The sequence below is a fragment of the Emys orbicularis genome, chromosome 3 (genome assembly GCF_028017835.1).
Source record: "Emys orbicularis isolate rEmyOrb1 chromosome 3, rEmyOrb1.hap1, whole genome shotgun sequence".
Lineage (NCBI taxonomy): Eukaryota > Metazoa > Chordata > Testudines > Emydidae > Emys > Emys orbicularis.
In genome coordinates, this window is record NC_088685.1 from 195,655,647 (window position 1) to 195,667,947 (window position 12,301).

At 42.2% G+C, this 12,301-nt stretch overlaps 1 protein-coding gene across 1 annotated transcript in view; it reads left to right on the forward strand.

Moving 5' to 3' along the window:
* Window positions 1-12,301, forward strand: part of LOC135876312 (protocadherin Fat 4-like) — a 77,905-nt gene that overhangs the window by 20,723 nt on the left and 44,881 nt on the right. The window contains exons 9-18 of the mRNA XM_065401491.1: window positions 1,581-1,709; window positions 2,003-2,158; window positions 3,481-3,661; window positions 5,296-5,429; window positions 5,628-6,575; window positions 8,872-8,997; window positions 9,108-9,365; window positions 10,626-10,724; window positions 10,838-11,010; window positions 11,949-12,097. Of these exons, the coding sequence (XP_065257563.1) occupies window positions 1,581-1,709; window positions 2,003-2,158; window positions 3,481-3,661; window positions 5,296-5,429; window positions 5,628-6,575; window positions 8,872-8,997; window positions 9,108-9,365; window positions 10,626-10,724; window positions 10,838-11,010; window positions 11,949-12,097 (2,353 nt within the window). The remainder of the gene's footprint in view (window positions 1-1,580; window positions 1,710-2,002; window positions 2,159-3,480; window positions 3,662-5,295; window positions 5,430-5,627; window positions 6,576-8,871; window positions 8,998-9,107; window positions 9,366-10,625; window positions 10,725-10,837; window positions 11,011-11,948; window positions 12,098-12,301) is intronic.

Below are 12,301 nucleotides of genomic sequence, written 5' to 3' on the forward strand. Positions count from 1 at the left end.
AAACGGAAAAAATCGGAAAATGTACTGACACCACTATGCTGCCATTTCTTGTAGCCCCTAGTGTAGGGGCATGCTAGAGGAAAGAGGGTAACCAGAGTGCACTTCACTCCATCTAGTCCAGGTTATAGCATAGTTCAGGGGGGACCATTGCAGCTAAGGCATAAGTTTGATCTGCCCCTGGGGTTGTTCTAACGTGCACCAGGTGCAGAACTGACTCTTGGCACCCTAGAATCTTGGGGGTGCATTGGGATTCCTGAGATATGCAGCTCAAAATATGGGTGTCACCGTGCCTCAGTGGGTCACAGAATACCAGGATGAACTGCTGAGAAATGGGGCACACCCCAAACTGGTGGTTATTCTACCATAAGATATACCAAGTCAGTAACAAAAGCAAACTTCTATCTCACCATATTGGTTAACAAGAAGTCAGAAATGCAGTCTTCTTAGGTATCCCAGCCCTTGTTTCACCACCCAGACACTACACTGAATGATGAGTGGTTATTTAAAACCAATTTCATCACACAAAAGGTTCTTCTAATCCCAAGAGATCAAGCATGTAGCCAGGTCAATATATAACTCAGATCTTACCCATTAATCACGCTGTTGCCAGTTCTTTAGTATCTAATATCTAAAGGTTTATTCATAAAAGAAAAGGAAGAGGAGAGACTTATAATGATCAAAGAAAACAAATATATACACTCATTGCAAAGTTTGCGGATCAGGTTTGTAGCAGTGATGGAATAAACTGCTGGCTTGTAAAGTCTCTGGTAACTTCCAAAAGATTGGAAGGTCCTTTGTCCATTGACTGTAATTCTCCTGTTAGTGTAAGTCCATAGTCCAGAGATCAGGGCAGGAAAGAGGCAAAATGGAGATGCTTCCAGGGTTTTTTTTATACCTTCTCCCATGTGGAGGAAAGCTCTCAATCTTAGTTTGTGGAAAAGTAGAGGTACAAGATGGAGTCCAGGGTCACATGAGCAAGTCACATGCCCTTGCGTGCTTTGATGAGTCATAGCAGGAGCCATTACTCATATTCTGGCTAAAACATCCTCAGGAAGGCCCATTGGGTGGAGATAAGCTTGTTCTATGGCCCATTGTGTTCTTCTATGGCCCATTCTTCTATGGCTCAATTTGAACGGATGCAAACTACCTTGTGGGTGTTACCCCAGGAGCAAACACATTTGAAATACAGGTATATAGTCAATGTTCATAACTTCAGATACAAAAATGATACATGCATATAAACAGAATAATCATAACTTTTCCATCAACACCTTACATGACATATTTTTATACAAGATTTGTTGCAATTGCATAACAGTGGTAGCAACAGTGACCTTTGAAGGCCATATTGTAATCATACAACATCACCCTGGCCCATTGCCCCCCAGCCCTGCTGCTTGGGTGGTGCATCTCTTCCCCATCTCTAGCTCAACTCACCCTCTGGGAAAGCATAATTAAAGCCAAAATGTTTAATCTGTCAAGTTCTGCTAGTTGTTCTCTCCCTGGAAATTAAGAAGAAAATGAAATAAAGAGCTAGTTCAGTGGTTGTTTTATTTAATAACAAGCATCTTTCCCCTCAGGGCGGCTTCCGTGGAACATTCAGTCTCATTCCAGATGACAGTCCTTTCCAAATACGTGACACTGGGATCCTGACTGTGAGGAACTCCAGTGCCTTAGACAGGGAGAGAACAGCGACGATCCTCCTGCAGGTAGTAGAAATAACTATTTAAAAAAATTAAAATCAAATCCTCAAATAAATAAGATAACAGCTAGGCTGACCTGGAAAAAGAGACAGGGCCAGATTCTGATCTCACATTGGTGTAAATTGGGAGTAATTTCACCAAAGAATCAGACCCAGAATTTCACACTGGAGAAAACTTGGGGAAAATATCACTACAAAGGTGCAATTTACTTGGCCTGTAACTACTTGGGATCTTCCTTGTTGTTACCAGATGTGTGTTGTTTAAATAAGTGCAGAATTTTTACTTCCTCCTTTTTCCAGGTGAAAGCTAGAGATCATTTGTCACCCTACTTTGAGGCCCACTCTACAATCACCATATCACTGCTGGATGAAAATGACAACACTCCAGCCTTTGAAGGCACACCATACAAACAGCAGATTTTTTCCAACATGACTGCAGGAATGCCCGTTCTTCAGGTATTGAAAGTGCTTATTTGAAAACAATGTCACTGTCAGTATAGGGTGTGTGTGTGCGTGTGTGTGTACACTTAGCCCCTTCCCCTTGAGCAGTGATCCTTGGGAGGAGAGATGTTCATTTTTTAGCAGTTTTCCATAGTTTCCTTTACTTTATTCTGCCTTTCATTTAGCCTCACAATCCTCTTGTTTGGTAAACCTCGTGTCATGGATGCTCCCAGCACCTGCCAGTTCAGGCAGTGAAGGATAGAGGCTTTGTCTTGATCTCATATCTCTCATATAGCGGTGCATTACACACACATGAGACCATGCGCCAGCCTAAATGAGATTTCTGGAATATATTATTTATGAGATTTTTAATGAAAACAGTGTGTCTTTTAGAGCCCAGAAAAATGATATCATTGTTCAGATCTTTACAAACCATAGAGTGGGTCACTGGCAGAACCTGAACCCAGGTCTATTGACTTCCAATCTCCTGCTGTAAGCACTAGAACACTATGCCCCCCCCCCAATAACTTTTAGGATTACAACAAAACAAAACATCGCTAGCGTGAAATCTTGGCCCTATTGAAGTTGGTGGGAATTTTGCCACTGACTTCAGTGGGGCCAAGATTTTACCTATAGATTCTAAAATTGTATTCTCATGTTGATGCACCAGCCTCTGAGGACAAACGTTCTGTCTTGGATTTGGCCCAGAATTCCATTATTACCATGTTCTTAGTCTTTCAGTGACTTTGTTCAGTGATTCCGATGGTCAACTGAGAAATCTACAGAGGAAACAGTTAAAAGAAATATTGTTGGATATAATTAGTTCTCTGTCTCCTACCCAAGCTGAGATCTTAAAGAACATATGTTGGGATATTTCTTGCCAATATTAGGCCAAATTCTCTTTCTTTCTTTCTTTCTTTCTTTCTTTCTTTCTTTCTTTCTTTCTTTCTTTCTTTCTTTCTTTCTTTCTTTCTTTCTTTCTTCAGTGGGAATTTTGGGTGCCCAAGGAATGGGCAGTATTGGACCCATTAGTTAGATTTATGTTGTTGCCATAATTGCCCCACAAACTATGTCTTATAAAAGTGAATTATATTCAACATATGTAACAGAAGATCAATCAAATAAAGAAACAGCTGAATATTATTGTGGATTTATTTAGCTGGCCTTTACCAAAAATTCCTGACCTATTTACTTTGACCGGACAAACAAGCAAGATTTCCAGTTATGTAATTATCAAGCTAGCTGAATGGTTTCTCTGCAAACCACACCAAAATTTAAAGATCTGTGTCATTTGCTAATAACAAAGAAAATGAAGAAAAATTATATTTTCTCCTCAGATTATGGCTCATGATCCAGATGATGGCATAAATGGAGAGACATGGTTTATCTTAGTGAGTGGCAATGAAGAAGGACACTTTGAACTGAATGAAACCTCTGGGCAAATCAGTTTGAAAACACTGATCCCATTACTAGTCAACCAATTGAAGAACTTCACCTTGTGGATAACAGCCACAGATGGTAAGACACACACAAGACTTCTTGGGAGGCTCCTTTCCTTAAGGGACACTGGTGAAACAGACAGTCGTCCCCCCACAACCTATTTAACATTCCTTTAAATATACCATATATTTTTAATTACCCTTGCAGTTCCTGAACACAAGTCACTTGCCCCCAGCAGTAGTTGCAACACTGATAAAACTCAATTTTCCCTGCAGGGTGATGCCCTAGTAACAAATCCATGTTTTCTTCATGACTGTTAGCGTGTGCATGATATTAGCATGAATCTCACTCCTTTCTTCATTTTCCCTGATTTGCAATAGGCTGGTGCACAGGCTAGAATACTGAGAATTATTATAACTCTGCTCTCACAGGTACTCAAAGAGGCATTCCATTCTTGTGTATTTCAGCCATCGGCCTGCTGTTAAGAGTAGAGCCAGCAGTAAGATTATTTACATGTATATGCAAGTACGTACAAACTAAAAGAGAGCTACCAAGGCTAATTTTAGGGCTGTCAGCCTTGATGTTGTTGTTCTAACTAAGAATTATTGAATGTTTGTTTACTCATCTAACAGGCAGCTAAATGAGCATGCATAATTGGAACAAGGCCAAAGGAAAATCTTATCTGGGAAATCGAATCCCTTTCCTGATAACTTGGGCATTCTTAACTCTTTCTCAGCCTATTGACTTCACTTACACTGATTTGCTTATTCTGGGCCCTGTACCTTATAGGCACTGTCCTATATTGTGGATGGTGGGGAACCACTTGGTCCCAGATACACGGGGCGGGGGTGGCGGCCAGTGGTACAAGTAGAATTTATTTCTTAATGGTATGCTGTGCATTGGTGACTCATGGGAGGGACACAAAGGGGGAGCACCAGCTAAACGGGGGGCACGTGACCCCCACACATGACCCCCCATGTGACTCATCCCCACCCTGCCCCCAGTCCAGGGCCCCTGCGCTTTCCCCATCCCATGTTATCTTGGTCGTGGGGGGAAGGCTCTGTCCTCCTGCTGCACCAGATACAGACTTCTGAACCGCAGGGCTCTCCAGAACCGCAGCGGCGAAAGGAGCAGAATGTGGGGCTGCCAGGCAGCCCGATGCCAGCAGCTCCTCCAGCGCAGCTGTACCGCCTCCAGCCCCCACCCCACCCCCCAGTCCTGTCCTCCAGTGGGGCTGTACAGCCCTCAGACAGGAGACGCAGCTGCGAGGAAGGGCTGGGGGCGGGCCAGGGGGCGGTACAGCTGTGCCGGAAGAGCTGCCAGCATGCGGCCCCATGTTCTGCTCCTGTGTCTTTCCGGTACAGTGTACCAGCAATAAATATCTTAATGGTATGGTGGACCAGACCGGGCCGCCCTACTTGCACCACTGGTGGTGGCACACCTTTTGCTACACAGCTAAGAGAATGCAGCATCCCACCCTTGGCCTGTCTTGTCTCTTAGACTGTAAGCTCTTCAGGCTTTCGCTGGGTAAGTATGGTGCCCAACACAAGGGGCTCCGATCTTGGTTGGGGCCTCTAAGCACTACTCTAATAATTATTGTTATTTTATTATCTATTATTAATACAGTTCCGGGTGTCAATGGATGTATTTTCTTTACAAGAAGAAGGTATTTTATGGGTCTGGTGAGAGATAAAGGTTTATTTTGCTTCCAGGTGGAATGGTGCCAAGAAGTTCATCAGTTCCAGTACAGGTCTTTGCAGTTGGAGACTCTAGACCTCGGTTTATTCACAAAACATATGATGGGACTTTGGAGGAAGAATTAAACAGCCCTGTCCCAGTAACAAGAGTAAGAACCAAAAGTCTCTGTACTGTCACCGGTACCAAACACATAAATTATGAACAGTTTGTACTGACATAGGATTAAGATATGCATGGCCAGTGCATAAAGCCTAAAATTCCTATTTCGAATGTCACATCAAGTTATTAATATAATTAATAGAATATATAATTAATTATAATTAATAATATGCTGTGTCTTACACAGGTAGAATTCGTGTCTGTGGATCCCCTCATTCCAGTTACATTGCAAGTGTTGACGGAATCAGATATTTTTGATGTTGACATCAATGGAACCATCTGGACAAAAACCAAACTGGACTATGAATCTCAGAAATCTCATGAGATAAATGTTTCTTTGACTGACGGAAAAACAATTGACTATGCTGCAGTGTTTATCAAAGTTACAGACATCAACGATAACAGTCCTGTGTTCAATGCAATCAATGCTACCATTCATGTGCTAGAGAGCATGCAAGTTGGAGCCACTGTTTTCAGTGTGTCAGCTGCTGATGCAGATGATGGCTTTAATGGGTTAGTGTCTTATACTTTAAAAGGCGGAGAGGGAAAGATGGATGTTGACTCTGCGGCAGGATTAATTGTGCTGAGAAGGGAACTGGACAGAGAAACACAAGCATTTTATAACTTAACAGTTATTGCCAGTGACCAAGGCCAACCAGCTCTCTCTGCTGTTGTGAACTTTACCATCTTTGTTGATGATGTGAATGACAACCCTCCAACTTTTCCCTTGGGCGGATACAAAGTGAGTGTCTCTGAAGATGAAATGATTGGGAAGGTGCTATTGACAGTGTCAGCTACGGATTTGGATTCTGGGGCCAATGCTCGGGTGAAGTACAGAATAATTGGTCAGCTTCCTCAGAGTTCCTTGCCGATGGTCCTTGTCAATTCAACCACAGGCCAGCTCACCCTGAGCCAGCAGCTGGACTACGAAACTGTCAAACTGTTTGAAGTAAGAGTGCAGGCATCAGATGAAGGGATCCCAAGCCTCAACACCAGTGTGCTTGTTGTTATCCATGTACTGGATGTCAATGATAACCCCCCTGAATTTAGTCAGGCAGTGTACAATATATTTGTTCTTGAAAACATACAGAAGGACAGCCTCATCTATGCACTCAATGTTACTGACAAAGATCAGGTAAGTACAACACTACTCAGTTCTTAGAAATCAAGATGATATGGCATGAGAAGGGCAAAGAGAGAGTTTTAAATGCTCAGTGGTAAATATATTAGGTACGATTTGAAAACGGATCATAGGGACTAGAAAGATAGAGAAAATCTATTACAGCATCATGGGACCTGCGATACTCCCATTGAAGCCAATGGCAAATGTCTCATTGATCCAGTAAGAGAAAGGACTGAGCCTCAACTCTATTTCCCTGCAACCCTGCAAGTACAAGATATAGCAATCTGGTGACCTTAGAGAAGCCAGACTCTATATAAATACTTACGTAGGCCAGGCAAGAGAGAGCTAGTAGAACGGATGCTTGCCTGTCAGACTAGAGAACAAAAAACAGACATGTAATTAACTGTTTAGATTATCACTTGTTATGTCAAAATAATCGGAAACTCCACTTTAATACATGCTGTAAGTCTCTGCTTAATGAGTGTGCCTAGCAGTGTGTTTCTGTGCTGCAGTGAACCCAGCTGTTGTACTGTGTCAATCAGGGGAAAAGGAAATCATAGAGGAGTTACTTTCAGTTTCTTTTTTTCCTTTACAAGAAATCACGTAATTGCCCTCTGTTGCCCATCAAATCCTTTCTTTCTTCCCCTTCCCCTTTACCAAAGAAAAATCCTGCTCATGTGAGAAGTTGGCTTTAGGGAGGTGACACTTTGAGGTTCACCCAGAGCACTAAGGGGTTGTGTCACTGCCTGCCATGTAATCCTGGATGCTTCTGTGCTGTCCTGCTTTGGATCAGCACCCTGACACCAGCAGCCTGGCTACAGTGCACTCACCTCACCCTGGCTTCCCCCAGCCTGGGTACACCTTGCAGGGTGACTCCAACAGCCCTTCCAGTCCCAAGTCTCCCCCAAACCATCTCCTCTGCAGTGCTCAGCCCCTCTCACTGTAGCACTCACAAAACCATATCCAGGTCACTGCTCCTTTACAGAGACAGTCCACAGCATCAACCAGTTAGTTTGGCTGAGGATTTTACCCGTCAGTTTGAAACACTGCACTGAGATGATTGTGTAATCAGACAAGATTAAGTTTATTACCAGAGACCAGCTATTTAAGTAGAAGGATACCAACTAGAAGGAATTGGGATGGAAATGGTTGCAGACAAACAAAAGTCAAAGTATGCTCCTGAGACTAAAACCTAACTTAAACTAGAGTCTTTTGTTCAAAGTAGTTTTCTCACCACAGTCATTCTTCCAGCATGGCTGGCCAGCCCTTAGCTAGGATCCAACACCAAGCCCAAAGCACTTGGTTTCTTTGTCTTCTCAGGTGAAGAATGCCCAAATGGTTTTCTCTCTCTGCTTATATCATCAAACTTTACCTTTGTTTTCAAAGTCAGGAAGCCCTCTTGAGGGCTAGTCAACCAGGGAGCTGAAGACAGGTTAATTTTTGCAGTCTCCTCCCTCTGTAGTGATAGTTAAGTGGCTGTCTCCCCCACTCACTAGTTTGATGGTTTTGTTTAATCTTTAGGTAAACGTACTTCATTGTCTCTTGTTCAATTTACAATGGAGACACATTCAAGCAGGCGGAACCACATTCCTTGTCTAGAGCAGCGTGACTGGCACCCTACCTGCCAAAACATTTTAATAACATATTTCCAGTGCATATTTATAATTTTTCATCTATCACCTGTACATACACCACACAGTAATAATGCTGACCACCATGTTACCAGTTCACATATGATGCCTTTCATGACACCTTTTAGATACAGATTATGACACAGTGAGTTGGGGTACACTGAGTTGGTCAGGCCAGCTGAGACTCACTGCTAGATACCAAGGAGCCTCTTGTCCTCTGGCATTGGGATGCTCTTAGGGTCACAAGGGGAAGTGGTTCCCTTTTTGCAATAGTTGCCTAGCATGTCTCTGAGTTTTAAAAAAAATTCAGAAGGGAACAAGAATGGAATGAACTAGGTGCTACTGTTCACCTCGCAGGCGTGATTCTGAAATGACTTTTAAATGAGGGTATATTAGAGGAGGGGACCGGAAGTCAGGACTCTTGGATGGATCTATTCTCTTCTCTTCCACTTGCTTTCTGTTCTTGGACAAGTCACAACCTTTTTGCATGTGAGTTTGCCCATCTGTAACATGGGGATAATAATATGACTTACCACCTCCCATGGGTGTTATGAGGCTTCCTTTGTTAAATACTATAAAGCTCTTTGTGCTAAAGAAATGCAAAGTATTGATGTTAATAACAGAGAAGTATTTCCATCTTCTCTCCATAACTCACGTGCTTATTACATCTCTTTTAGGTCGGCTTCTCTCAGGGGTATTTTATTCTTAACAATACTATGTTTGCTGTCAATAAACATGGGATACTTTCAATAAAGAATGACACAGAACTCGACAGAGAATCTACACCTAGGTTAACTTTGCAAGTAAGCTCATTCTGAACCTTTCAGGTGGTTTAGTCCACCTTTTGTGTCTTCATCGATCAATTGAAATCCCAGTCAAAATCAAGTAATGTTTTCATTGATTATTTTGGCAGGTCTGGGCAGTTGATGCTGAAATGGAAGGGCTCAATTCTAGTGCCCTGTTAGATATCACAGTTCTGGATGTCAATGACAATAACCCTGAGTTTCAGATGCAGCCCTTCAATTTTACAACCCCGGAAGGAGACTATACATTGGATGCACCTAGCGTAGTTGGACATGTAGCTGCCACAGATTTGGATGAGGGAGAAAATGCCCACATCACATTTCACCTAGTCGCAGAAGATGGGAAGAATCCATTTAGCATCCAACAAGTAAGAGTTTGGGTGGGACTTAGAAAATGATGCCTACCTGCTTCTTTCTCCAAGACAGTTAGCCTGGCCAGATAGAAATGATGCACCGAGATGAGCCATCGTAGCATCTCTGATATTAATAATGACACCGACGTCTTTGGAAACTAAGAATATAAATCCAAAGCCTATTGAAGTCAATGTGAAGACTCCCATTGATTTCAATGGGTTTTGAATTAGGCTATGTGGGCAGGGCCAGCTCAGCCAATGCTGCCAGTCCTGCCCCAAGAAGCGCCTGAGGACATGGGGACTCCAGCAATGCAAGTTTGATATTTACTGCTCATGCTGCAGTGCAGCATGGGGTGGAGTATGTGCTGTGTTGTGACAACTGTGAGTTCTGATAATAGTTTGAGGCTGCTGGGGTATCAGGCTGTCCCTTCCTTTAGTACAGTTCTAGCTAGGGTACATAGCAACCCCTCTGTCTAACAGGAATCCTCCAACTGCTATGCTCCCATTTGCCTCTGCAAACATATATTTGCACACAACCTGTTCTGGACACTTTATTGGCCCCCTTCCAAACTGGCTGGTCTGGAGGAAGTTGGGAGTGGGATTGGGAAGGAGATTGCATGGTGAATGTTGAGCCTTGCAGCTGGAGAGCTCATTCAAACAGCATTTCAGGACATCCCAGTTTTTCTCGAACCAACCCCGACTAAGGCCTGGACCCAATGCTGCAAAGTTTCACACGTGAGCCGTCCCACTGAAATCAATCACATGAGTATGGCTTTGTAGTGTTAGCCATTCTCAGTGGTGATGATCACCTGCAACTTCCATTAATGTTTGTCTGGTATCAGGTGTCTAAAACTTCTGTATGTGAGTTAAGGGACTACGTAGCTCAGGAGGTGCGTAATGGAAATGAAAAAGTATTTCTTCTCTAGGTTGCCAGCTACTGGAGCCCTGCCAAGATCTGTAGTGGCTGAGAGTTATTACCATCTAGTGGTGGTAACTGACCACCTATTTGATAGTCTCATCAGAGAAGCTAAGGTTTGAATGGGTGTGGAGACTCCCATCCACAGAGAACAAGTGTGGGACTCCTGTCCCCATCCTCCAGGTCATGGGTAAGACATATTGGCAAGACACTGTGAAGAAGATTGCCCTGATACTACCCGGGCTATACCTGTTCTGTCATGAAGAGAGGACTTCCGTCCTCATTTTTCCTGAGAACTAAATGTACACAAACATTATCAAAAATGTGATACATGTGTTGATTTTTATTCTCTTCTGTAGAATGGAACTATTTTGGCTAATGGGTTTATGGACAGAGAAATCAAAGAGAAATATGAGCTTTTGTTAGTGGCATCTGATTATGGAGTACCTCAGAGACAGGTAAGGGAGAGGATTAGGTTATTCTTACATTAACAGCCTTTGTTTTCTGAAGTTTAAATGGACTGACTATGCATCTCTTGTGTATGATTCATTTGTTTTCTGTTGTCCACCAGAATTTCACATATGTCACCATAAGTGTATTAGATGTAAATGATAATCCTCCACAATTTACAAAGACCCAGTATTCTGCAAATATACGTGTAGCAACTGCAAAAGAGGGAGTTTCTGTTCTGTCAATATCTGCTACCGATCGTGACCTTGCGAACAATTCTCTTATTTCATACAGGTAATTTTGCCTGAGGTAAATAAATATCTTTTAGTAAAGAAAATCAGTGTTATTTGTATTTCCCAGTTGATCACAAGTTGCCCATACCTACTCATTCCATGCCCATTATTATATTTTGCCATTAATGTAATCAACAACAATATGCCTAATTTTAAACTTAGGGAAAAACAGTAGAGAAACATTTCACCAAGCTTGTTGGAGATGATCAAACTACTGGAGTGCCAGTAAAATAAAAGACAACCATAATCAAAAGCCAAGCTTGTTTGGTCTGAAATAGCTGGATAAAAGTTTGGCACTTCTGAATAGAAAATGGAAATAATGAAATACAAAGTGATTGCCATTCTTCCCCTCAATCCCCCACTCCCACGCATTAACCTTTAGACATAGATTGTGCATGGAACATTTTAGTTGAAAAAGGTCCTGGGACACAACGATGACCGGGCATTAAAACAAAATACATAGATTGATATGGATGGTTGAATGTGTCAGAAACTTACGGGGTTACGCACCAAATGTAGCACTTACTGTTGTGTGAGATTTAATTGGCTTCAGGACTATGCACATTAGTAATTGTTTGCAGAACCAGATCCTTACAATGAAAGTTACCTGCCTTTCTTGCTATGTCTGCACATCGATCTATATTCCTCTGAGTTTGCAGTTTCTACTCTGCTCTCTGTTCATAGAGGGATCTAAAACTTGTGGGTGGAATGGAAACTGAAAGTCTGAATGCCATCTTGGCTAAAATGGAAGACGTGCTAGGAAATATAGTCTCATTTGTTTAGGTTAATGAGACAGCAGCAGTTGTCCTACCACTCCTATAATCATTATAACTAGGCAAATATAATTGGTAGGCTGTTTATCATAAAACTTTAATAATAAAGGTAGAATACTTCTGATGTGAATAATATGAATGATACACTCACTTCTCTCTAATACAGCTTCATGAACCATTCTGATGATTTCTGGGTAAATAATCTTACTGGAGAGATCACTCTTGCCAGTAATCTAGCCCATATCACAGCTGACACAGTCATTACATTGACAGTCATTGCTACTGACCATGGGGTTCCTCAGCTAACATCGAATGGTAAGTGATGTGCTTTCACCAATTTTTCTCCCAAGTAGTGCTCAAGAATGCATTGGGCTGCATGAATATTCAATCTCAAATGTAAACCTGGCAAACTTCACAAGTTTGAATTAATCACATCCCTATGGAGTCCAAATTACTTGGGGCCAGCATCCATATTACAATTCCGCAATGAGGTGTGCGTTACTCTTCTGATTGTATTTC